Consider the following 27,781-nt stretch of genomic DNA (forward strand, 5'->3'; position numbering starts at 1 on the left):
CAAAAAACGTCTGTGAGAAACTATCGCCTTTCTAATTACTTTTTTGTGATTATTACATACATGTGTATTATAAATAATCTAAGAATGCATGCTGTAGGCCTATTTTTGGTGAATCGGCCATAGTACTTCCTGTATATAGCTATTGATTATTTGCAATTGCAATTTTACATGCCTGACCGTCTCTCTATTAAAAATGGATGTCGTTTGGATACAAACGGAATACGCTAAAGTTGTTGCAGCTGATGCTACGGTTACTTAGGCTTTGCATCGATAAATTTACAGAAAGGAAAAACGCTTGCCGGTATCGTAATACAGTTCATGTTTAACGCCACATTTTCCGCGGCCGTCGCTTCTGCATCCAAGTTGAAAATTCTCTCTGCGATTTAATAAAATTATAGACGAGCCTTTTGATTATTATCAGAGACGCTTCATTAGCGGAGCGTCTCAAAGCGTATTAAGCTATGAGAAATTATTACAACATGTAGGGATAAAATTGTACAATATTTTGCCCGAGGATAAAATCCTCGTGATGATTTTAGGGAATTCCGACTATTCGGATGCAGCAGATCACAGCGATCACCGAGATTTGGTATGTGCTTAAGGTAATTCCTAAAGCACGACGCTTTTACGTCTTTCGTAGCATCGTAGCATCACATATTTCTGCACCAATAGATTCGACTTTGTTTGTCACGTTAGATTCGTTACATCTAGTTATCTAATAGAAACCACGACAGTTGCACTAAATTGTGCCCGCACTGCAACCGCTACGTACGGTCGCGATTGTGATTAATAGCTGTCGACTGAAGCAAAACGGAAGTGTATCGGTAAATTTATGGGACGTGTAATTCGTGTAGATCTGTTACTAATAATTTATTAAACTGAAAGAGCTGGCTAATTACATTTCTGCGCGAATTCATCATCGATACTTTGCGATTTACGTCAGGCGAGAGTCGTCGATTGCGGAGTTGTTCGTTAAACGACCGTGATCGACACGGATCACCGACATTGTTTCTGTTCGGCTTTGGCATGGTCCGCAGCGGCCACGGTCCTCTTCGATGACCTCTTGGCCTCCGATCTGCCGGGGCCATTGATACCCTTCGAGCTGGTTGCCGGCAGCGATGTCACCTTGGGCGACTTTTTCATATCTTTCTGGTTACTGGAAGCTTCCGTCATCTTGTCCAGTTCCGCCATCGCCTCTTGTATCGCGTTTTCCAATTGCATATTCAATTTACGACTTCTAGAAAAATAGGGGAGGAACGAGAAAATCGTACAGTTAGTATAAATGATTACCAGCGATCGATTACCGCGTACGATTCAATCCCGATTAGAACAAGAAAAATTCATAATCTAGAAACCAAACAAATCGCGGCTAATAGATTATATCTATTAATCTTTAATGAATCAATTATCAGACAATAAATGGACACAATTAACGTATAAATTTTTTTTACGAAAAACCGCGTAAATCAATAGCGTATAGAAAAACATATGTATACTTTTCTTTCTCAAGGTAAATTTTACGAATTAAATATTTTTTACACTTATATCTATGCGATTACGTATCGTCGCGTGTTATAAAATTATAGCTACATATTTAATAATACAGATACAAAGAAAGGGGAATGAGAAGAAAGATGGCTGAGATTGAAGTAAAACCACTTAACATAGTAATGTCCAGCACATTAAAAACTATTAATATCCTTGGGCAAGTTAACAGAAAGAACCGCAGCTATGCAACAAGCTATGCGGGGTAGACTTAATTGGCTGTTGGCTTGCTAATAAATGCTATACGATCACGATCACCAATAAGAACTCTTTGAAGAGATTTATTGCCAAATTCATTACTGAAGAAATTCTGTGAAATACATTCATGTTTCTTATTATACTTTCGCCGCATAATGCGATAAAAATGTAGATGTCTTGTATTGTAAATTCACCAAGATATATTTCGTATAGCATTTATCACTCTTCATTTATTTCTCTTTTGAAAAAGGTATATTAATCGTATTCAATTAGACGTAAACTAAAATTTAAATAACATCACGTGCATCTTACGCAGCCCCAGAAAAAAGCGACATTGTGCAATTCCACTTTATAACATTTAACAACGCTGAATAAAGGAATAAATTAACGTGCCTGTATCACAGTTCTAAAATCGAATGCCGGACGTATAGAAAAGAAAAAGTATATTACATTAAAAATACAATTATATTAAAATATAATATGAGAAAGTCATACTCAAGCATCTCCCGTTCTATTTCCCCCTCGATACACTTTTTTGCGTTAACATTTACGCATTAACGCGATCTATTAAGGCAACGAGATGTCTCTAAGAGGCTCTCATCTTTCGATAGTTCATCCCTGTCGGGGTGGCTGACTCACTTCCTAAACTTTTTACGTGCGCGATGATGCGCCTCGAGGCCTTCGGAGAGGGACTTGAGAGCCTTGACATCGACTTGGGTGCGACCGCCCCCGCCCCCGTACCACCGAACCCAAACCGTCATAGTACCCGGGGGGCCCAAAGACTCGACTTTCCCCGGCCAGGCCGGACTTCCTCTTGCTGCGCCCCACACTAGATCACCGACCATCAGTTTCCATTGGTTTCCATCGTCTACGTCCTTTGTCTCTGCTACTGAAGGTTCCAAAGAAGGCACGGTGTTTTTCAGACTTTTATGATCTCAGCTGATTTTCGCGAGATTAAAAGGAAGATAACATAAAGAAAGCCCATCTCCGAAAAAAAGACACTTTTGTACAGATATATTAGATAGGGAATTGTCATGGAGTCGTATTTTGAAAAATGTGAAAATTGCGATTAATTAATAATATCAAATCTAATAATATAATATCAATATAATAATAATATCTCTTATATTGAATAAAAATAAACTGTTTTTCTCTTGCTGTTACGATTCCCTAACTAAGGCTAACAATCTATGAACGTGGTATGTATTATTTATTACGTACAAATCTCATTATTTTAAATTGTACATGAATCGCAATTGTACATTAATACGCAAAGAATAATGTAATGTTTTAAAAACGTTAGAAATTATAATATATTACAAGTGCGTACATTTGCACGATTATCTAAAAGTTTACCATTACCGAAACAGTCGATAAAATTTTTATCGCTTGCTAATGACTCAACGTGACTGTTCAAAATATGAATGTAAATGTACACGTCACACGACACCGCGTAATTTCCATCTCATACATCTGTATCGGTCTCAATTAAAATGTGCAACGCATAAAAGAGTAAAACGTTCCGGTATGCTTATGGTGCGTATCGCAAAGGGATGTTCGAAACTGATGGATGTTCAACTACTTGTCCAGTAGTATCGCAATAATGTGCTTTTTGCTCGCATGTGTGTGCTCGTTAAAAATGATTAGTAGCTTCATTCAATGGTGGTAGGCGAGTTCAGAGGCAGAATGAAATATCAGATGGTTCGAGCACATGCAATGATTTTGTGAATGTTATTCCATTTTACAATTTCTTTCTTTATAATTTATCTTGCGAGATCTCTTTATGTGTTTATACACATCGTTCAAACGAATACTTAGATATTTATAGAAAACAAATTTTCAAGTTGTGAGATTGTAATCGCTATCAGAATTTATTAATTTTCTGAATTACATTAGCACCGGGATAAAAAGAGATTTATCTTTTATGGTAATTTTTCAATTTTCAATATAACAATGGTAATTTATTTAATTTTGAATATGATCCCATTTAAATAGTGGAACAATTTTCTGCGGTAATCCGCTTACGCATTATTAATACCTGATTTATTTCACACGTTTCATTATTTCAACTGAAAACGCTTTCCAATCGCTGCGGGACAATTCTAAAAAAAAAAAAAAAAAAAAAAAACCTCCATCCTCGGGGATATGCACATGCTGTACGCAAAACATGAGGGTGTATATGTACAAGGTAACGTCGAAATAACACACGGTAGTGAGCCACACCCCTTCTGAAATGAACATATGATTCAAGCCCCTTGGCCACTCGGATGAAAATGTAATTGCGAAGGTAATGGTATTAACAAACCTGACAGCCAATTAGTAAACGCAAAAAAAAGGAACCGTCGAAAATATTATTTACAAATGTCAGAATAGTTATTTCTTCGTTTCCGCAAGCGACTCATTGGAGACTCGTACATAATGAACGAAAGGTCTCTTTCCCTTTTAACTGACACCACTTACCTGCTCTCCTCGACTTTTCGTTAACGTAGTTAATAATGCGACGTTATAACGAATAAGTCGATATCAAATTGATCAGGAGAACTCAGCTCCGACTGCTTAATTTGCACAAAAACAGTGCACAGTTTCGGCTTAAAATCTTGATATAAAAAAGGAAGCGATTCTTCTCAGATCACTCTTGCGTCGGATTCGTGCGCAAAATTAGGAATATTGCGAAACAAAGCTATTATCAAAGTAATTGCGGCAAACGTATACTGCATCATGCAATGATGTTACCAAGCATGCACACAAGCATAATAAATTAATAAATAAATTGGAGCAGGCAAAATGATAACACACATGATTTGCAAAGTAGCAAGCTATGTTAAATAATGCCGATGATTCGATCATTTGTACATGATGTACATGATGTACGTCTCTGAATTATAGATTCTACTAAAGACGAAGTTATAATTAAAGCACTCTTAACAATAACATTTATATAATAATTATTTAATGACAAAGAGCAAACGAGAACCATCGTCTTTCTCTCAACCAGTAGATTAGCCAGCGAGTCAAATCAGTATGGAATAAATCTACATAGCGATGATCGATGCTTCACATTTCTCTGTCACAAATGGCAACTAATAAAAAAATATTCTGGCAAAGAAACTTTCTTACAAATAATTAAATATTTAACTTTTAAAGTAAGTTATTTATTTTAATGAAATAGAATAAATAATTTATTCAAGAGTCTAATGTTCTTGCGGTTAAATCGTAAAGTTTAAACATAAATATTTATAGCGTCTTTTCACAAAATATATGGAAATATCAATATCAGTATTATCAATATCAATACCCAATATTAATGTATTATTCTATTAAAAATTATGAAAGCTTGTGTATTCGTAATTCGTAAATTCATATGTTGCTTCTTTTCGCCAAATTGTTATCAGAAAGTCTCTTTGTAGAATACTTTTGCTACTAAGCGGAAACTACTCGTATACGATTAATATCTAAGAGTACCATACAATACTGACCATCTTGGTCTTCATGCAGAGTAGAATGCATGGAATGGATGGAGTCCAGCTTTCGCTTGATTCCGCGGCCGAGGGCATGTTCCCTGCCCTCGCACCTCACCGTGCTCACCACACCTTCGGCTTGCTTCAACGTCTCTGACGTATAGATCTGTCAAATACAACTCGATCAACTCAGGCACAAGCCTACCAATCGCATGCTAATATCATTTCAGTGTATCATTCAGTGCCAATATATTATCTTTTTTCTTTTCTTTCATTTAAATTCCGTTTTATCGTCCATAAAAACTTTACAGTTTTTCCCGACTGAGCATAAGAGACAAGAGTTTTTTTGCAAAATTCTAATTTAGATACAGAAAAACAGAAAAAGAACGAAAACAGACAAATAAAATGAAAAGAAAAGAAGATTACTCGGGAGATTCGAAAGTCGTAATACCTTGTTCTTTGTCTCCAATGCTTTCAATGCAGAAATCACGCGACAAGTTTAATTCATTGATACATGCAAACGATAATGATACCAAAAGAGACAAACTCAAACTCTGTTTACGCATGCTTATGTTGCAAGGTAATTTTTCATCAGGAATATGTTCAGAATCATATAACTTTGATCAGAAGATACTGTTTAGCAAAAATTTATTTTTTTCGTTTTGTTATATAAAAAGGAGTAATTTCCTGATTAATCCGATCAACACACGATTAATAATACAATTACATTATTGCAATAATGTACGATTTAAATAATAACGCTACGAATAAACCAGCGTATGCGCTCTCACGCTACAGCGCGGATGTAAAAATTATTAAATACAAACTAATTACAAACTTAATATTATCAAATGTAAACCGATCGCAACCTAATAATGCCACTGATATCGGTTTCAATTCAATTTACAAAATTAACCAATTTTATAGCCCGAAAAGAAAGATGCGACTACTCATCCGATGACGAGTCACTCTCCTCAGCGTCATCGTCTTCTTGCGCATATACGAATTGATTGTAAACATACGGATTAATGTAGGCTTGCTTATTAGGTGTGTAATTAACAACAGCAATACCATTAGGGTCAGACCTATAATTATACAAATGTGGATACAGGCCGGATGGCCCGATGCCAACGAATTTTTGTGGGTAGCCAACATTCTGTGGACAATAAGAAACACCGGTATTTGGCCGTTGCAATGATTTCTCTTCGGAATTTTGCTCGATCTCATCTTGCTCCATGACATGCTGCACGATTTCAGTACCGCGGCTGTTATCGATGCACGATTTATCATTGAATTTGCCGTTAATTTGCGGCAACATAGTGTAATGAGCATGATCTGGCACTAAGGCTTGCTGTCGATAAACATTCGCATTGGGGACATAGTGCTGGCCATGATAAAGGATTGGTTGATAATGACCGTGACCTATGACTGGCAACGGATTAACCTCGATCTCCGAATAAGAAACGTCCGTCATTTCTTTACTGACGCTTAGTTGATCTTCCCCGGTAGAGTGGTCCATTGTGTCTGAATTAATGGAATGATTTGGTGATGATGTGTCCATATGCTCCTGTGAGTCAGCGTATGTGTTTTCTGGGTGTGTCGTATCAGCCGGCTGGTGCATGTCTATTACAGTTAGATGACGGTTGACCTGCTCTACGTGGGTACCAACCTGGATCCCAGTTGTCACCGTCGACTCTACGTAGGTCTTTCCGTGCAGACTCGGTTGATTCAACGTGATCTCCTTGGTGGCGATACCTTGCATCCTCCAATCCTCTGATGCCACCTGCGTGTCGCCCGAATCCGGTTCGCTGCTCGATACGCAATGAACCATAGGCTGAAAATAAATTGTGCATGACAGGGAAATTAATGAACGTGATTGTTTTTTATCTTCGAAGTAAGAAGCTTACATGTTTTAAGCTGCAATAATAAAAAAAGAGAAGATCTTTTAGAAAGATTTTTTTAATAATCTCAAATAATTAACTATTCTTGCTTCGAATTATTCTTTACCGTGGACGATGAGTGATGTCTAGTGGTGATTGGAGGCGCTGGCGAGGCTGCACCGTGTGTAGTAGTGTCCACGGCCGGACTGTTGGACCTCTGACTGTTTCCTGGACTGTGGGTGGTCGTGTCGGGAGGAGATCCTTGCCGCATCATCGTCGATTGCGCAACGTTCGTTTGGTTCCCTGCAGTTTGCGTCGATACAGAATGCCTTGCCATCAAGGGACTGTGCTGTTCGTTTTGTTGAGCAGTTTTTTCCACGACGGTCGTGCTACTACTGGCGAGCACATATTGCTGTTGTTCGACATTCTGATCAGATGATGGTGAATTTATGCCGCTCTTTGGAGAAGATGACGCCGCTTTACCCTGGATCATACCGGAACTCAGGATATATGATTGATTGTGATCGAGATTTAAAGAAGGATCGACAGTTTGTCCGCTATTAGAACTTGTGCTTTGAAAATTTGGTATCTGATTGTTTGAGACCATGGTAGTCTGCTGCTGTACAATCGTCGTATTTTGTTGAACAAAGGTTGTATTCTGTTGATTCGACGCCGAAGAAACGGCGATGTTCTGTGCGGTTGCGCAAGGTACCATAAGTGTTTGTCCATTCATCTGTATGAATTCCTGCTGACCTTGCATGTTCGGTGGTCTCACTTGCGAGGTGTTAAATGTCACCTGCTGATTCGGACTAACATTGGCCACTATCGGGCTTAGTTGATTCCCGAAGGATGTTGTACCGTTCACTAGAAACTGCCCGCTATTCGGTGAAAGAAATTGTGTGCCCGGACTGTGTTGTTGAATTATTTTTCCACCGGTCGCTTGTGGTGCCCTTATGACCATACCAGCTGGTCCGGCGGCCAATATGCTTTGACTCGGATTAAATATGCCACCATGGCTTTGTACCGGCGTCAGGACGTTTTGACCATTGACGTTCTGTATCTGAAGCTGCATCCCGATGTTACCCGTATCCTGCAATAAAGTAGCTGTTCCATCCGCAGACATTACCATGCTACCCAAACCAGGTACGATAAATTGCTGGATGGTAGGAAAGTTCTGAACCATTCCAGTCGCGCCGTTCAATAAGTTCACCGGTTGAAGGAGATTTATTTGTTGAGCTGGTTGAGGATTCGTGATTATTTGCTGGGCGTTAAATTGCGCGGACGTTGCGCCGGTTTGACCGTTCATCACAAGTTGCGCTGGCGCCCCGCCTTTACCAGGCACGATGGTGAGTGCTTGAAGCATGGGTCCGCCTATGCTCTGAGTTTGAAAGTTTTGTTGGGCGAAATTTGACTGCGATTGCATCAACATACCAGCGTTCTGTTGGGACGAGGCGATATGTAACATCGACGCCACGGTTTGTGGATTTGCTTTTCGTTTCTTATACGCCTTTTTCTTAGTCATTGTCGATTCTGGTGACAATAGCGCTGGTTGTCGATTCACCGTCATGCCTTGATTAGCATTAACCGTCCTGGACACGTCCTGATTTGCGTCAATGATAGACTGAGTGTTTTGTATAACGTTACCAGTAGCAACCGTCAAATGCGGTATCTGCACGTTCTGGCCTATACTGTCCATTGTCATTACACCAGGTTGAATCAATACCGGAGTCTGAATAGTATTCACAAGCACCGTGGGTTGCCCTATTACTTGCTGGGCAACACCCACCGCAGGAATTACTTGACTAACGGCTCCGGTCACGCTGGTAACCATCGGCGACACCGACAGCGGTGGCATAGAATTGGCATTAGAAATTATTTTCGGTGGAGGAGGTGCCATCACGCCATTAATTGTAGATCCAGTACTTGCCATTATAAGTTGACCGCCACTAGATACCAATATATGACCAGGTGGTAACGTCGATCCCGCAGGATGTTTCAATATACCACCTGAAGTAAGAACATTGTGAACTTGAACATTGGCTTGAGGATGTTGTTGTTGTTGTTGTTGTTGCGGTTGATGTTGCTGCTGTTGCTGCTGCTGCTGTTGCTGTTGCTGCGTTTGTGGTTGCAATGACGAATTCGTACTTGTTTGAGGTACTTGTATGCTACTAACAACACTCTGAACCATTTCAAGTGGTGATTTAGATACACTCATCGTTGAAGATTGGCTAAGTGGAATAGAGTGAGTCGTAATTGAAGTACTCGGCACATTTGTTAATGTTGTCGATTGTGCTTGATGCTGTGGTTTATTTGGTAAAAGACTCGATATAGCAGGATTCGGTATCGCAGATGGTGTGTTTATGGAAACAGTGGCCGTGTTCGCTCTTCCAGCTAACACAGACGTAATCGTATTACTGCTAACCGTATGACCACTCGCCATTGTTGTTATCACGGACGACGTCCCGCCGAAAGTATTCATGGGTATCCTGGAGACGGCATTCACAGTGTGTGGATGAGGTTGATAGCCATCTAGAGAATTTTGCCTAGTTATTTGCCGTTTCACTTGTGATATTAAATTATCCGACGCAGAGGAGGATGTCTGTGGTGGCGAAGTGCTAGGTGGGATACCACTGGAACTCATTGTCCCAGAACTAGGAGTTTCCGATCTTTGTTCTTGAATGCTACCGACCAAGGATTGTGACAACTGCTGTTGCGCTTGTGGAGTTGGTGTTTGTGGCATTTGGCCTGAGACGTGTGAATGAGGCGTCGGTGGTTGCGAATAACTATGTGGCGTAGCCGGTTGCGACGAGATGAGACTTTGTGGAGTCGCCGGTTGCGAAATTCCTGGTGTCGAGGCTGCCGGCGTATCTGAATTAGCTGGACTATTCGTACCAATAGGAGATCCATGACTGGTGCTTACAGTACCGCCTTGTATTGGTCTGGAATCAGCTGGTGATTGATTATTCGTTTGATATCGTTCGCCGAACGTCGACGATGTAACAGGATCTTCGCGTTGATCCGTGTGCATCAGGTACTGTCGCTGCATCTGTTGCTTATATTGATCCTGAATGTAGGACTGTGTATCGGCGCTGGTAACGCACCCTTGACATGGACTGCTTTCAGAATCAGTGCCGCTGCTTGACGTCGGTGTCATACTGCTGTGTACAACAACTGGCGAGGTCGCGTGATTTTTTACGGAAGCGAATGACGAGGTACTCGTGGGACTGGCGATAGAGGAAGGCTTTGGTTGAGGAATATAGGTGTTAGGCACATGCATGCCGTGATTAGTCTGAGACGATGCTTTCGAATTATTATTTAACATGCCCACTTGAGAACTACTAACACCGGTCTGTCTTGATATCGTGCTGTTTAGTAGCGCCGTTTGCTGAGCGAGGTATCCGCTGGGATCCTCTAGGAACGAAGGACCGCTGTTGTTGAAAGTTGAACCTATCTGACCATTATTTTGTTGATTGTTCTCGTTGAATTCATCTACTGGACTCGGTGTCGAATGTTCCAACCCATTGTTCGTTCTGGACATCTCCGTGATTCCATGTTGCCGCTGTTTCTTCACTATTATTTTATTTGATTTCGCCTTTTTCCGTGCTGCCTCGTCCGTCCAATTGGAAGGCTGTGGAATGTGATGATGAAGCGGTGGTACACGGTCAAACGAATTGCAAGTAATGTTCTGTACTGTGACGACGGACGGTTGATGAGATGCAACTGCAGCCCGATTTTGTTGCCACGGCGGTGTTCTGTTGTTGAAATGCATATTGCCGGGCTGCCCGTTTGGTCCCATACCAGACTGCTGAACTTCGACGGCATGACTGGCGTTCGGGCTTCGTCCCGTGTGATTAGACAAAAACTGCTGTTGATGTCCCACCTTGGCATCCGTATTCGTTACTTTTGTAGGATCGAAATTTCTTGCTGGATATTGTACTTGATTCTGAGCGTACATCCGTTGAACATTCTCATGAGGATTATTTGATACGCCGCCATTTTGAACTACATGGTGCCGCTGCATCGAATGATTGTGTAATAAAAGCTGTTGCTGTTGCTGCTGCTGCTGTTGTTGCTGCTGCTGTTGTTGTTGTAACTGTTTCGTATTTAGATCTTCGTCAACTGATGGTGCTCGGTTATGCCTATTCTGAATATCAATAGTGTTCATATTCGTCATGACGGCGGAACCAGTTTGCTGCTGCATGATATCTACAGAGTGATGATTTAATTGTTGGTTCGAATATTGCGGCTGGACGCACACTTGTGACATTTGCTGTTGATGCTGTTGTTGTTGTTGTTGCTGCTGCAGCTGTTGCTGAATCTGCATTTGGAAGTGATCCGTCGACTGAGATTGCACAGCGTGCTGATTCTGTTGCGATTGCATCTGATGTTGATGAATTTGATGCAATTGCGGATGGAGGGCGGGTTGATTCGACACTTGTGATGACTGCATGTGATGCACATAATTCTCAACAGAATGCTGAGTATTGTAATTTGCCGACTGTTGTTGATCCACTTCTTGAGCTAAATGCTGTTGCTGCATGTTATGTTTTTGGATTTGTTGTAAATGCATTTGTTGTTGCTGTTGTTGTTGCTGCTGCTGTTGTTGATTCAAATGCTGTTGTTGCTGTTGCATTACATGTAACGACTGCTGATTTAGCTGATTGATATAATGAGGAGTTTGCTGTTGCACTAATTGATTTACTACAGTATTTTGATGTTGTTGTTCCTGTTGTTGTTGTAAAATTTGCATGTGTTGGAGCTGCTGCTGATGCGGTAACAACTGCTGTGACTGTTGCTGCTGTTGCGATATATGCTGCTGAATGAGCTGCTGTTGTTGCTGCTGCTGCTGCTGCTGTTGCTGTTGTAGAATAAGCTGTTGATGTTGCTGTTGTAAAAGTTGCTGCTGCTGTTGAGTCATATTGTTGAAATTTGTACCCTGCTGATTCATAATCAACGGGTTGCTCATTAGCATGCCCGACATATTATGTTGATTTAGCCTCTGCTGAGGATTTCTTGCACAACTGCTCACGTCATGATTCTGAGAAGGCGAATTTAAAGACTGATGGCAGATTTGTTGTCCGTTTTGTTGGACTTGCAGATTCGGGATCGCGATTGGCCATACCTAAAAATCAAACAATAAATAAAAATAACTAATGTATTGATTTATAAGATGTTTAGTAATTTATACTACATAACTGATTCTTTATTAAAGAGCAAGTAAAATATAAATTTTTATATTTGCATTGTTTCTATGATACATTATATAATAAGAATTATGTGTTGTTCAATATTGTGTGAAACATTTAGCAAAAGAAAAAAAAAGAAACAACTCTCTCGGCTTAAGAAGCAAACCGACATTCAATTATAGCTACGACTCAATTACCTGCGATCCATTAGGCACCGGTGAACCTTGAACTCCAGATGCCGCAACCGCAGCAATAGCTCTCTCCCGTTGTGCCAGAAGTTGCGAAACTGAGACGCCGGAATAAATGCCGCCTATGCCTCCTAGTTTCCTCTTCTTCTTCTTGCTGAGGCCATCTGCGCACGCCAATAAAGTATCTCTTAATAAACCGGAATCCAATTACCTTCGATTCGCCGGCATCTATTTGAAATTGAATCGACAAAGGCTTTTCCCGTCCGGAGCGCAATTGTGAAAGACGATAAGTCCTTGGCGCTGTAGAAATTAAAATACGACTTATTCGCCCTAATCCCGCGCCGCCGGCTTTCTCGCTTATTATTCAGACGACGTTCCAAGCTTCTTAATGAAGCAAGTGTTCCATTTGAAATCCTGCCGCAAGGTTAAATCGTATTTAGCCCGACATTTCCGTGCTTTAATTCTCCCGTGCTTTTTGAAACGTCGGCCTTTCCCTCGGTCTCATTATCATTCCGGAAAATATCTTTCGCGAAATGAAAATATTGTTGGTAATAGATCGAGAAACGTGATAGAATGCCAAATCAGACACTGTAATTAACTATTAAATAATTAAAGCAGTACTGCAGCATTAAATATTTTCCACATTATAAAAATTGATAATTATAATTAACCATTATTCTTTCTACAATAGATGTAAGCATCAAATTTACAATTTAAATTATATGAATAAATAATAAAATATTATTTATTATAGATATTATCTAATCAATTTAAATTTGTCATATAATTAAGATTTCTCAGAATCAATATATATATACATATATATATATATATAATATTATTAATTTATATTTTAAAATTGCTTTAAAATACAATGCAAGTTAAAAAACATAACAGAGAAAACGATATTGTCAATGTATTAATAATTTAAATCTAAATCATATATTTTATCTTGGAAAGTTCTGGAAATTATACACTAAACTTTGACAAGATATCGGAGTAACAATTTAACGAATATTAAATTGCGCAATTAACAAAGTTAAATACAGAAACAAGATCGTATAATATTGGGATTATTGTACATTGACAAATATTACGCGCTAATAAAATAAATTGCATAAATTCAAATGTCGAAAAGAACTTTTAATTTTTAAAACAAAACTCAATTTATAATGCTTTTGAAACTTTATCATCCGCATATTCAAGAACCGCCACAGGGGCCATCGACACTTCCGAATTACCGTGATTTACGAGATATGTTAGAAAGCAGGAGGGATAAGGTATTCAACGGAGCGATAGGCTAAGGGGATCTTTTATCTGCAAGCCTACAGAGGATAATTATTCTCCGGGCGCGCCGATTGACGCGGGGAAGAAGGGCCGGATAATTCTCGACGGAGAGGGAGAAGCATGAAAACGACGAGAAGCAAAAGCAAAAGAGAGTGTGGGGGGGATAGTAATGAATCTACGATGGCAGTAAGGCAACTTGTCCGTCCTGACGACGGCAGTTTAACCCGATTTCCAAGAGGGGGAACGGTAGATTTGCGTAAAATCTTTGGATCCATTTTGTGGCTTCCGGGGTTTTCGCGCGAACGCGTAAAGTCTTCCCGTCTACTTGGAATGCCTGCAGTCAATGGCTCGAGCAATAAACGTTCTCGTCGTTAAACCCCGGTGAAAGAGGGCGACGTAGTAATTGGAAGATGTAGTTCGTCGTTTGCGGCTGTTTCCAAACGCCACCTTACTCACTTAAGCACGTTGCGACGTTCGTTGCTGACTTGCTTGTAACAAACGACCAACTTTATGGAACGCAAATTTATTTAAACTCAATTTATATACAGTCTATCTGTTCTCTCTTTGTTATAATAAAAAAAAAATGTATTTCTTTATTGGAAGACTTTTAGTTCTTGCAACTGATTAAATTATACGTAATACAATTTATTATTATCACGCACAGCAGAAGAAAAGATTTAAACGTACTACATGTAAATTTTAAGAATCTCAGCATTGTCGAAGCATTTTTTTTTTTTATGGATTGCGAATAAATGCACGCTTGCAATGGTAGAACTCTAAATTTTCGAGATCCCCACTTAGTACCGTTCGAGCTAGAATCAAACGCACCTATGAAGGTGACATTCGTAAGATCGCGGGATAGATTCACTCTCTATCGGTCTCACTGACGCAGCATCATCGAGAACGAACGCTGATGGCATCGTCGGCGATGTAACTACGTCTACAACGGTAGACGAGCGTCGTAAGTCTACGTTCCCGAGGTCCACAGCTCCAGTCTCGCGAAATGACTCTCTTCAGTGCGAGCATAAAAATCCGTCGGGATCACGCCGTTACGTTACGCCAAGGCGTTGATGCGGACTGAGCGAAACGGGGTCGAAATGCGCTTGCGCGACCAACCAACGGAAGTGGGTGCAAGGGTGGCCCGAGGGAGAAACAGAGAGAAGAATAAGAACCCACCGCTGAGGCAACGAACGTCACTCTCGGGGCAGGCGCAAGAATCACAACCGGACGCAGTCGTTGGACCGCAAAGCTGCCTCCGCTCTGCCTCCCTCCCCCTCTCGCTTGCGCGCGACCATGGCTCGCTCTCCTCTCGTACAAAATTAACCCTTATCAACTCCGTGTCTACCATCACTGTCTTCCCCCAGTAGCCCCACTAAAGGTATAGTCTGGCTTCTTTCACTCTTCTTCCTCTAGTATCCACCACCATCGCTACTTTCACCATCAGCCGCACCCGGTCGCGGTAACATTCTCGTTCTTCTCATCATCGTCGTCGTCGTCATCGTCGTCACAGACAGCGAAGGGAAGAGAACGAATTCTTTCCTCTTCCCGAGACTTTATTGATCGTCGCCGCGATAAGAAGATACGAACCGGCCCGATTGGTCTGAGATGGCAGCGTCGGATAGCCGCAATGAGTAAAGCAGACAGGAAATGCCCTGAGATTCATTCCTTCTTAATGCAATCGGAACTAATTCGAATTAATCCTTCCCACGCTAATAAAACTCGTATAAGGTCTCTCTCTTTTCCCCTTCATTCAATTTACATAACGTCTTAAATTGTATATTTCTCATTAACCGAGATTTGCCTTTTCATCTTGTGCGGGATAGTGTTTTTCCTCCGTTTCATCTCTACACTTACTTCCTTAACAGAAGATTATTTTCTCGCAGAGACAGCCTACGTAAACAGACGTCTTCGGAAAAGAATGCGGGCCCAATAGACCCGTCAGGCGGGTGGTGGTAATCTGTTTACACGACGCGATCTGTTGCCCCTCGGTGGGCAACGAAAACAAACAAGCTCGCGTGCAGCAAAATCCGCCGAAGGAATTTTTAAAGTTTGCCACCTACAACGAAAACCCGATAGAAAGAGTGGCTGCTGTCGCGTGAGGGGGAGAGAAGAGTGAATTGGAGTTCGTCGCCCGTAAAATCGCTTCTCGGTGCTCTCGGGATGTCGTCGTAACTGCCGCGCACCACGTCGACGTCGAGGACAAAAGTGATCGATCGAGCTCCGGGGGAAACTGTTTACGGGGAAAATTGTTTAGAGCAACAAAAGATCGTGTAAACCGCGTCCTAGATTTGGACTGTGCGCCACGACCATCGATGCAACAATCGCACGGCGCGTGATGATTCTCGTTTACATTTCCAATCCGGGTAATGAAGTTGCACTTGATTATCCAATTTAAGTCTCGAACGACTATTTTAGAGCGATTTTCCCTCGCAATATGCAAAGTAAAAACATTCTGTTTACCGTTATCGAAAGATCACAAAGAGAGTTTATAAAATAATATTAAGCATTTCGAATTGTCGTAAACGACTTCAAATTCTATCTAAAATTACAGTGCACAAATAAGCAGAAGTTGGTACTTTCTATTCTCTGGAAGAAGCTAACAAAGCAACTAGCGTATTGTAAACTTTAATGTCAGCAAATTGCTTCGAATAATTACGACTTCCATTTCGCTCTCGTGACCGATAAAACTGAAACAGACGTTCAATCATTTCTACTCTCAACGTGATATATAATCCGTCGTTCGTAAACGAAGACCCTCCCTCTTAAGCCGGCCTAGTCAAACTGAAAATCAGAAAAAAAGGGGGAATTAAATCGGCTCCCACCGGGGAATGAGCGCGTTATGAAAACTTGGGAGCTCGACGTTCGACGATAAAGATTCATTCGAGCCTCTCCACTTATTCCCTTTGCCGGCTCTCTTCTCCCCTGTCGTGGAACGTGCGTGTGCGTGCGTGTGTATATTTGCGCGGAGCGTGAGCCCGAATGCAAGCAACCCCCGACGGCGCGGCAAACCGGAGAGAAGAGAAAGTCAGGGAAAAAGCCGACCCTGCCATCCAAAGCGTGTCGTTTTACATCACCGGAGAATTGGAATCGAAGCGGCGCGAGTGCGCGCGTCGATGTTAAAACGACCCCCTATAAAGTCCCATAAAAACACGGCCACCGACGTATACGTATTATCTTGCCTCGCACACCGGCCGTAAACTCGAGTTAAACTTCAGCCCCAGATTTCCAGATGCAAGCGCGAAACTACTGCCCTCGCCCACCCCCTGCGACGCTGTTCGCGAACACGTCCATATGCGATAGAACGCATCGCGCTAATCTATCACATATTTGCGAGCGAATCGACCCATTTTTTACTATCGGAAATGTTTGTTATCGTTAACGTATGGTCCTTTATCTCAGGTAACTTGGATTTATTTTTTAAAGCTCAACGTTGCCCTTTATTTTAACAACATTACGGAAAATTTTTTTCTAATTAGCCTTCCAATATCTAATGTCACACTAACAAATTTTCGCGAGAACAACTGACAAGTTTAATTTCACGCAAGAGTGGTATTAATTGTTTGGCGCTACCAGAAAGACCGCTACTAGTTTGCTGAAGTCTTCTTTCATCAATCTTCGGTCAGTTTAATTAATAATTAAATCAGCCATCATACAATTTTCAACGTGACAGCTGAACAATTTGTCTCGGAAAGGGGAAACTCTTGACAATCACAAATTGAGTTAGAACCATGTAAAAACAAAACCCTAACATTTTCAAGATTTACCCTTTATTTTCTTTAAAAAATGTATATCACGCGAGCACTATACTGATCACAAATGAAAATTTACGACGTTAAATCTTTGACTTTATAACGCAAATTAATATTTTTTTTTTTTTTATAACGCATTTATAGTCTAAATATATCATTGCCGCGTTGTATTCGAGTAATCTGACGTCGAAGCGTTTCCAGCCCCGCTGCGAATAATATTAAAACGCGCAGTTACGACGCGCGCAGGGTGAAAGTTTAATAACCGTTGGTCGCCGACACGGCCGTGCTCGGCTTTCAATCTACAAGCGGATTATAATTTCTAGCCGACGCAATTTGGAATACAGGTAGAGGTACGCCGGGAACGCGTCCGTCGCGTCCTGCAACAGCCGCTTAATTAACGGCGCGGAAAGTAAGGGAAAAAGGAAGGGGAGGGGGTGGTAGAGGATGAGAAAAGAAGTAACGGCGGGATGGGATACGTTGGTTATGGGATTTGGTAATGAAATTCGGTGGAGAGTTTGGCGGCTACGGTGATACATCATTCCGCCCTGCCTGCACACCGTTTTCGCCCTTCGTCGCGCTTCTCTCGAAGGTTTAATGCCAACTTGGTGAACGAAGAAAGAATGATTCTGAAGCGGGAGAAGGAGAAAGCGAGGAAGGTGTGGGAGAAGGCGGGGGAGAGTGAGTGAACCGACTTCGCTAATGCCGCAATTTCGTCGTCCTTCTTCCACCGTCGACTTTTTTCCCTAATGATCACGGCTCACTTGACGGGGTGGAAAAACTTTTGGTCTTCCTCCAATAAAAGTTGGCACGTGTTCCTGCGCGACGGTGAATAAACGGTCTCGGCGATTATGGCGCCGGTTCGACGTCCGACTTGACAGAAAACTTTGTTAATACGCCGGATCGATAAGGAAAGTTTCCCCGACACGTGCACACGAGTGTGCGCGTGTGTGAGAGCGAAAGAGAGAGAGAGGCGATATAATTTCATCTGTTGTCGAGATTATGAAGACGCATGTCGAGGGTGGAAGAATTTTGATTTTGATCGATCGCAAGATCAATTGCCTAACGCGAAAAACAATTCAGAAGTTTGGCGCAAATACTTGTTTGATGAAACGTGTAATCATTTTAGGCCAAAAGTGTACTTGCGTATACGGAAAGAATAATGTTATTGAAGTACAGATGTGAAAATAATTATATTCAACTATTTCAAAAATTGTATCGGATGTTTAACTCGATTGCTAGAATGTTCAAAACTGTTCTCAGTAATATTAACTTGAGCGTCCTATATAATTATTTTGATGAACCAGCATAAAATTTATTTTCTGATCTGTATCTAGTTAAATTTTTAGATGTTGCAGTAAAATTGTTCTTTCTGTGTAATTGTCAAATATTACTTAATTAGTGTATATTTAAATTTTTTTATATTTTCACATTTTTACTTTTGTTAAAAACCTTCGACTCACGTTAAACTTGTATGTATACTACAAAACATAGCAGGGCACTTTCACTCCTACTATATTTTTTTTTTTTCATTATTGTGTTTACCGGTAGCGAGTTCTTTCGATCTGGACCATAATCCGGTCATTCTGGTAGCATTCGCGTCCTTACCTTTTCTGGCTTTATCCGGCGACGTGGGCGAGTCGGCGTTCGCATGAATCGAGGCCGTTGTCGGGCCTGAAGATAAAGTCGACGACGAGACCGCCGGCGTACAGGACGCAACAGGACTGGCGGCCGCGGCCGGCAGCAGAAGTTTCCTCTTATGGTTACAGAGCTTGGTCATCTCCCGCGTCTTGCCCTGATCCGGGCTCCAAGGTCGCGTCGCAACCTGAAACAAGAACGTGCACGCCGCTTGTTATTCGCCTGATCGTATCGCAGCCGGTGTGATGAAGCTAACGAGCTAACTTCGAGTCATTTCGAACGCATGACGAAAGTCTCGTCGAGAGAATCTCTCTCAATGCATTGATATTCCCTCGAGACTTAGAAAAACATCGGTCCAGGGTTTCCTAAACTTATGCAGATCACGACCCATTTTATAAAATGGTAAACACCCGCAGCTCAGCTTCAGGAGGTATGAAAAAAAAGGGGGACGGAGACAGAGTAAATTGATTGTTTATTTGTACTACTTTAATTCGCCTACTTTATAATTTTTTTTATTAAATAATATTTTTTCATTTCTCAAAATGTGACATATGAAAGTTTGAAGATTGCGCTTATTTTCTATTTTTCGCGATTCATCATTAAAAATTGGCTTGCAATTCACACTTTGGGAATCATAGGTCTAGGATCTTATCTTGCGAGAATTGTCGAAAAACTTCGCGAAAAGAGCATTTTCATCGAGTGCGGAACGTGACAATTATGATTCAGTTGATGTACAAAGATGATTTCCTTTGTCTACGTCCGATTTCGTCGAATCGGATCGCCATAATTGGCGAATATTGATGCGTGGAACGGTCGTGCGAGGCGAGAGGTGAAGAGGCGAGAGAAAGAAAGGGAGACCAAGGGAGTCGGTGGCCCCGGACTGACGATGCTCATGAATCTCATGATCGATGCGCGACGCTGCGAGCGGAGTTAAAACGCGTCCGAGTTGGAAGGCCGCAGGCCGATGCCCGTAATGGCCGTGCGCGGGCTTCGTCGTGTTACTTGTCAGCTCGGGAGACGTTCCGCAGCAATTTACGGCCGCAAACACGATGCCATTACCAGCGTGCCGTAAATAAGATGATACCGCTTGATATACAAGAAGTATCCGTAAAGCGCGCCGCGCGAAATGTTAATCGTCGTGGCGTTTTTCCGACCGTCGTCGCAATGGTCGTCGATCGCGTGGCGATCGCTAGCGTAATTGCTAATGACAACGAAAAAGCGACATCACGCTAATTCTAGATACTTAGAGCTATTTTTAAATTAAAGATTAATCCTTAAGATACTGTGTGAAAAACGATCCTTCTTGGTATCGTCATGAGTCTCTCGATTCCGACTTTTCCATCTGTTTAAAATGATTTTTACAAAAACTCATTGAACGTACTTTAAAGTAATTATATGTAATAAATAAAATAATATATTAATAATGTGTTAAACATTACATTACGTTAATTTTATTTATGCATTAATTATATGTAATTTAATTACACAACCAATTGAAGATTGGTTGTGTAATTAAATTACATATAATTAATACATAAAGTCAAACCGAAGCCTTCTTCGGTTGCAGAAGAAGCTTTCATAAATAAAATCTGTCGGGTACAGAATACCCACGGTACCTTAAGAGTTAAACAAAATTAAACCAAATCGAATTACAAGATCAATTAAGTCACGGATATAGAACAAGTTGAATACGTATATTACAGCAAAGACTCGACGACATCCGATGTTACGTGCAGCGGTTCGCCGAATCTTGCGGAAAGGAGACGCGCGCGGATTCGTAGCATCCCGCGTGAAAGGGTACCCGGCGGGTTAATTAAGAACGACCCAAATACGGCGCGGGATTATATGTGCGACGAAATGCGGTCGGCCTTGCATCGTCGGGAATTAGACGAGTCGCCGCGCCGATGTAATGACGTACGCACACCGGCGGTTAACTCAATCAAAACGTGTTTTCTCCGACTAGTCTATTATTCATTCCCCTTCTGGCGGGGCGCTCATCAGCGATGATCACTTTACCGGCTAATCACGCCCACTCGCCCACTGCGATACCGCTGAGAGAGAAACGGGAAAGTCTGCGTCGTAACGCGGCCCACCTCGGGAATATTGCGGATCAAAGATACCGTCGCGACAGACACATGCCCGGATGAACGAAGAGTTAGTGATTCACGAATCGATTGCAGCCACCGCCAGATCGATGGAATTTTTTCCCTCGAAAAAATATAGAGGTGGTGACCATGGACATATTCAGGATTTTTCTTCAAGGGGATTTATTAACTCTGTTATCACATAAAGAGCAACTTTTTACGTTAATAACTTTTTTTTCTTTTTTGCTATTTTAGAGTTTAGGACTTATAATATCTCTTTGTTCTTAATTTATTTGAATAGGAAAAATATTAGATTTTTTAATCATGACATTTTTTTCAAAATACAATTATTAAAAATGTGTGGTTGCAGTTTAATATTGTTATTATTATTGTTATTACATGCAAAATATTCATAATCGTTTTCCCAGAAAAAAGAATTTTTTGAAGTTCAGTAAAAATATAAAGAAATCTTCTGTATAGAAAACATCAAATATTAAAAATGTAATATCAAGCTAAAGTTAAATAAAAAGCAAAATGATGAATAAGGCAAAAAAGATTACTCAATAAAATTTACAAAATTAAAGAATTATGCGACAATTGTTTCCAAAAACAATTTAAGATTTTACATCTTTAAAATTTATGATGACAAAAAATTTAACCAAAGTCAAAGTCATGCTTCTTTATAATTACAAGAAAAAAAAAAAAAACAACGTTTCAACCTCCCCGCCCTGGATATGCCTGTGGCAGTAGCATTTATTTGGAAAATGAAAGACCTGAGAAGGTATCCGTGTAAAATTTCGTCCTTTGAGAACGAAAAAGATCACGGTCCCAAGTAAGATATAAAAACTAACCGAATAACAGTGTACCGCAAATGTACACGAATAAAACCGCTCGAAAATTAAGTTTCTTCTGCGCTCGACAGTCATTCGCATTCTTCGTAAAACGAAACCGCTACAGACACGAATATCGCGCGCGAAAACTCGATCTGTCTTTTTTTTTTCATCTCTTTTTATTCGCGCACACTCGGTGCCATTGCCTTCGAGCGTGCTGTTGCGGTTACGTCGCGCGATTGTGTTGTACGTGCGCGAGGCATGTACGCAAGGTGTTTGCATCACTACCTAAATAATCCTCGTCACCGAGAGAGCGCACGGGCTGCAATACACGCACCGCCGCCGCTTTCCACGGCATTATTTCCCGTCATGGCACACACGCCGCCCGTTGCACGCGAGGTAATCACGAGCGGCGACCGGCGGCGGAAACCGCGATTTAATCCTTTTTCTCGGACACAAAATGAGACGCCGTACTGCGACAGAAACGACTTTAATACGATAGCTTTTACCCGCGTTCCCTTGTGCCCGGATGAACGTAGCGGGAGAGAGTATCTCCCTTTCTTCCTCCCTCTTGATTAGACGATCTTGAAAGGGAAAATAAACCATGCGCTGCGCTCGTTGTAATTACCACGCCAAACGAGCCAGCTAGCACGCGCAGTGTTCCACCGGTTTTACATGAAATTATTTTATATAATAGGTTACTGTACCGCATATAATCGGACAGACTATATTACATCGGGAGAGAATGAAATTAATACTGCAAACTCTCTTGGAAATGTCCAGAAACAGATACGTCCGCGATAAACGTTTTTTTTTCTTTTTTCTTTTTTGTTCCTCACATTGCCAACGCGCGGAAAATAAAGTGCAGCGAGTTATTGTGAAATACAGTATTACTCTCATTTCTCACATATATATAGCAATGATTCTAATTACAAGAACCGTCTACGATGAAATTTAATGGTAATGGAAAAGAGAAACCAGTTAGAGACGTAATAAACCTGTCATACGATCCAGTCGAGGGCATAATATTATATTTAAATCTCCTTATTTACCAATACTAAGATGTTCGCAAATAACGCGCGTTAATTACTCGCGTAAAACGAGCCGGGGGTAGGGGAGGAGACACAATCCGAGCGCGGGGTACTCGCGCTCCAACGTCGTAAATCGATATGCATCCTCGTAAGCGATGCTCGAGGAGAGCGCGTAAAGCCTAGCGGAACTCGCCCGGGGTGGTTCCCCGTTCCTCGATCGCGACGATCTCGTCTCGCGCGAGTCTTATCTCGAGAGAGGTAAATCATCGAGTGCCATCGCAACACACGCGCGCCCGTCCGCCGACTCCAGATCTCAGGGCCCCGGCAATCAACTTCGCAGGAGCCCCCCTATTTCTCCCTCTCTCTCTCTCTCTCTCTCTCTCGCGAGTCGACTCGATGAGACGCGACACGCTGACCTCGAGGTCGTTAAATTAAATTTATGCCAGTTCCCCTTCGCGCTCTGCACCACGCGAGAACGTTCTTGCATATCTATATACCGCGTTTATCGTTACCGCGCGACATTACACTGAATTAACGTAACAAGGCTATTAGTCCGCGATTTTATGACTTTAATTGTGACAGCGGGACCGAGGCGACGGCGGCGCTCGTTCCCGAGGCTCACAAATTGGCTCTCGAGACAATCGAGCGCGGGAGCACACGTCGCCGTATGTACCTGTCAACCGCGGATAATTAAACTCGCGTACGTATGTACGTAAACGTACGATTGTTCGCGGGTAACGTTTCCCAGATGAACGTCGAGCGGGCGGATCGCTCGAGCGAGTCCGCAGGCCTGATGACTACGCGAGTCTCTTCTCCTCTTTCGGGGTAACAAGTGGCAGCCCATCCGTTACGGCGAGCGTCGCCGTGCGCAATAATGTTTTCGCTGAACGCTGAACTAGATATTGTATAATTGAATGAAACGGCGAACGCGCGTCGTTACGTAAAGTCGCGTCGTTTAAAGCGAGGCCGAATCAATTATCGGAATCTCTCACAATTGTTCAGTTATTACGAATTTCCTGCGACGTGCGCAGTTTAAAATAAAACCGCGCTACGTAATTCGATTATACATGCGCGTCACTTAAGCGGGCGAGCTATCATTTGTGCTTATCGCAACAAATTCGTAATGAATTGTTACAATATTATCAGTAGAACTCGAATGTGTTGTGTTACGATCGATTTAATTTTAAGATAATTGATTTTAAACCCGCGTTTTCGCGTTACGACGTTGTGCAGCTTTTTCATTTCGCGCTCATTCTGGCGACGAGAATATCAAATTTTAGAGAGAAAGAGAGAGAGAGAGAGAGAGAGATTCGCGTTATTAAACTCTGCCACTATTAAAAGTTTCGCATCAAAGCCGGGAATATGAATTGACAATGAGCGTTTGTCGACGTCAATGCGAATATCTAATTTACGATCGACGACGCTGTGTTCCCGCATTAATATCGCCATTATTGAACTCGAGCAATTGTCGAGCGTTATGAAAGGTGCCTCCGCGTCTACAATCGTCTACAAAGAGGCATTTGGCTCTCGCTGTTGCAACGCGGTATTGCGAAACGAGATGCAACGACGCGCAGTTAATTTACTGAATCCCAAAATTGTACGCGCTGAAGAATAACAATGACGAAGTTTCCGCTTTGTCAAACGCTGTTGTTTAACGATGAAAAAAATGAATTTCATGTCGACCCGGGCCGCGACTCGGATAGTTTGAATTTGCAAGAACGAACGAACGAACCAATTCCAGTACTTTCATTAATGAAGCAATTAATTGGCAACTGAAAATAGACCCCCCCACGTGTACGAAGAGTCTCGGGGATATTTAGGTCACTAGATGCCGGCAGTTGATTAATTCATTAATTAGTAACTCTTCAGCGGTAATCGCGTGTCCGCCTGCATTTCTCACAAAAGGTGCTTACCTTGATTACGACACGTGTAGAACTACGTATGCGCACCTCGCTCCCAAATTTTCCCAATTAATTCCTTGATGAACGACAAGTTACAGTTTCTGTCGCGACACACGCGCCCTCGTTTTATTATAGATCGCGGCGGCGACGGGAGGAGAGATGACAAGATCGAAGGTGCCCGCGCGCCGCATCACGATAAACTCGATGATCTGTGACAATTTCAAAAGTCAATCGTCAGCAACGTGGGCGTCGCGTCGTCGTCGTCGTCGTCGCAATGTCGCGCGTCGAGCGTCACGGTGATCCGGGAATACCGCAGCGAGGGAAAAAGAAGAGGCGCGATCTACGCCTGGTAATCCATCGATGATCATCTGGTTGGCTAAACTGATACTGATTCATCACGCGATAAGTCACTCGCATAGGATACGTCCCTTGTGGATAGGAACGCTTTATGCCAACGTCGCTCGTGGCAGGAACGAAAGGGAGCGCGTGCTACGTGACGCTCGCTTAATTACCACTCGTTCATGAACAAGTGACCCGAAAGACCGTGCGCTTCTCCATCACAGCCTATCGCACGAGACACTATGGTGAAAATAAACGTGACAACGTAACAAAATAATTTACAATCGGCAGACAGAGTTGCGATCTGAACAGAGATTAATGGAAGACAGTAGACCAGGGTTTTCTCAAAATTATATAAATCATCACGAGCCCCATTTTTAAAACGGCGAATATCCGCAATGTTCTGGCTTTAGGGATCAAGAAAAAGCGAAGAGACAGGGAGTAAATTAATTATTTATTTATTCTACTTAATCCTTCGACTTTATAATTTTTTTTATTAAATATAATTTTATGAATCTATTTCTCAAAATATGAAGCATGAACCCTTGAAGGATTCGCTTATATTTTCTATTTCTATTGATAATATTTTTAACGTCGCGTCGAAGCAAATCATTTCCATGTACGGAGTTTAATAATTGTTCATTTCGAATTTTAGTTTTTTAATTCTCATAGTTACGGTGACCATTTTTTCTTTTTTTTTGGAGAGAGAAAATAAAGGCTTGAAATTTCAACAGAGCTTTGTTCCATATTTCCAAACTAGTTCCCGACTGTCTGGAATCTGCGCATTACAAAATTTTCCTTAGCACCAAAATGAGTTACTGCGCAGTTTTTTGATAGTTGGAAACTGATTTAAAACTACGAGTATGCTGGAACAAAGCTTGATTTAAATATGTAATAGGTTCGAAAGATAAAAAAATGAAAATAAATCTAATCTGAATATAAGTCAATTAATAAAATGACAATTAATAAGAGACAAATTACATCGCCTGAAACTAAATTTATCGGTTGTTAAATTTTTATTAATTATGATATCAGAACGTTAATTACAAAAGACTTTCCCGTAATATTGTTAAAATGAAGGACAAAATTAAGTTGAAGAAAATTAATGAATCTAAAGGACAGTTAGCTGAAATAAAGTTATTTATAATAAAGGATTATCGTAATACAATGGAATCATCGTAACCAGAGCTGAATAATTTTTCGCGATCCGTGCATTGGAAATCCCTATAGCAGACACCTCCCAGCGTCGATCGCGTAATTTTCGCGCGTAATAAAATTAATAAACCGCGTTTAATCGTACGATTGTTCAATTGCCGAATAATCGCGGGTGATTCACTCGCTCGTTTCGCTTTTGCTAATGCTTTTTCTTCAATCACCGTTCCCGTAATAGCGGAGCGGGGTATTTTCTCGAGATCTCTCATTAATCAATTAGCAGCCATTACTGCTCGTGCAATAAGAGCATTCGCGTTTAATCGCCCTTTTAACCCGTTCTCCTAAAACGTAATAAAAGCAGAAACGTTACGAGCGAATATAATTGAAGCTTTAACATAGCGACTTCGACAAATAGGTATACCATTGTTTAATACCGCAATACAACGGAACACACAAATGTTGAGAAATAGCAACTATAGCAGAATGGAATGGAAGTAATCCCTCATAAATCACAAAGTAGATAGCGCCGTTCGATAATTAACATCCGCTCGACCTCGTTTTCCGTGGAAGCGACAACAGGATGCTGCGCGCATCGAGCCGAAAGGGGGAGGGGTGGGGAGAGGATGGAGACGAAAGGTCGAAGATACGTCGTCGGCGTCGCCGTTGTGAAAAGCGCAAACGAGGGACGATAATTCAGAAGTCGACGGTCGTTGTAATTTTATCTTGGCAAAAAGAGAAAAAGAGAGAGAGAGAGAGAGAGAGAGAGAGAGAGAGAGACCTCGAGGGCGACGCGAGGACCGAGAAACAGAAGAAGAAAAACGGAGGTGGTGGATGTGCCGTAATGTTTTACGATTCTCATTTATAATGTCGGGTAATGTTCCGCTCAGTATGCAGTGCGTATTCGCGGACGACGCGAACTGCATCGCCGTCGTCGTTGCCGTGCACGCCGGAATATCGTTCCGCGCGGCATTAATTTTCGTATCTGGAATTTATCGCGTCCCTCTTCCCCTTTGTCACCCTCCAGCCCTCCTTTCTCGTCGACCCGCGGATATTTCGCGAGTTGGAGATTTAACCGGCGGTTTTACGAACGACGCAATGCGCGCCGCTTTTTCGCCGCGCTTCTTCCTTCTCTCGGAGAGAGAGAGAGAGAGAGAGAGAGAGAGAGAATAAAAGAGGGCGAGAAGGGGAGACACTGAATTATTTTTGTTTCCCCCCCATACTGGGTTGTTCATCTCGCTCCATTTGGAGTGATACGTATTTAAAGCGTAATTTGAGGCTCGAAACCCTTCGCGCGGAGCGGGAAAACAAATTCCAGATC

At 41.8% G+C, this 27,781-nt stretch overlaps 1 protein-coding gene across 4 annotated transcripts in view; it reads right to left on the bottom strand.

Annotated features, from left to right (window-relative positions):
• Positions 1-845: 845 nt before the first annotated feature.
• Positions 846-27,781, bottom strand: part of LOC105205829 (nuclear receptor coactivator 6) — a 242,440-nt gene continuing 215,504 nt past the window's right edge. Inside the window, exons 3-9 of one of the 4 annotated variants that reach the window (XM_026131897.2) lie at positions 19,097-19,313; positions 12,465-12,619; positions 7,209-12,203; positions 6,871-7,035; positions 5,220-5,367; positions 2,383-2,629; positions 846-1,237 (exon numbers count right to left, since the gene is read on the bottom strand). In XM_026131897.2, the coding sequence (XP_025987682.2) occupies positions 997-1,237; positions 2,383-2,629; positions 5,220-5,367; positions 6,871-7,035; positions 7,209-12,203; positions 12,465-12,619; positions 19,097-19,313 (6,168 nt within the window). In that variant the 3' untranslated portion in view covers positions 846-996. Of the gene's footprint in view, positions 1,238-2,382; positions 2,633-5,219; positions 5,368-5,832; positions 7,036-7,208; positions 12,204-12,464; positions 12,620-19,096; positions 19,314-27,781 lie in introns of those variants that run through there. The other 3 variants (XM_026131896.2, XM_026131898.2, XM_026131895.2) reach the window with 3 other exon arrangements.

The sequence above is a fragment of the Solenopsis invicta genome, chromosome 5, assembly GCF_016802725.1.
Source record: "Solenopsis invicta isolate M01_SB chromosome 5, UNIL_Sinv_3.0, whole genome shotgun sequence".
NCBI classification, from domain to species: domain Eukaryota; kingdom Metazoa; phylum Arthropoda; class Insecta; order Hymenoptera; family Formicidae; genus Solenopsis; species Solenopsis invicta.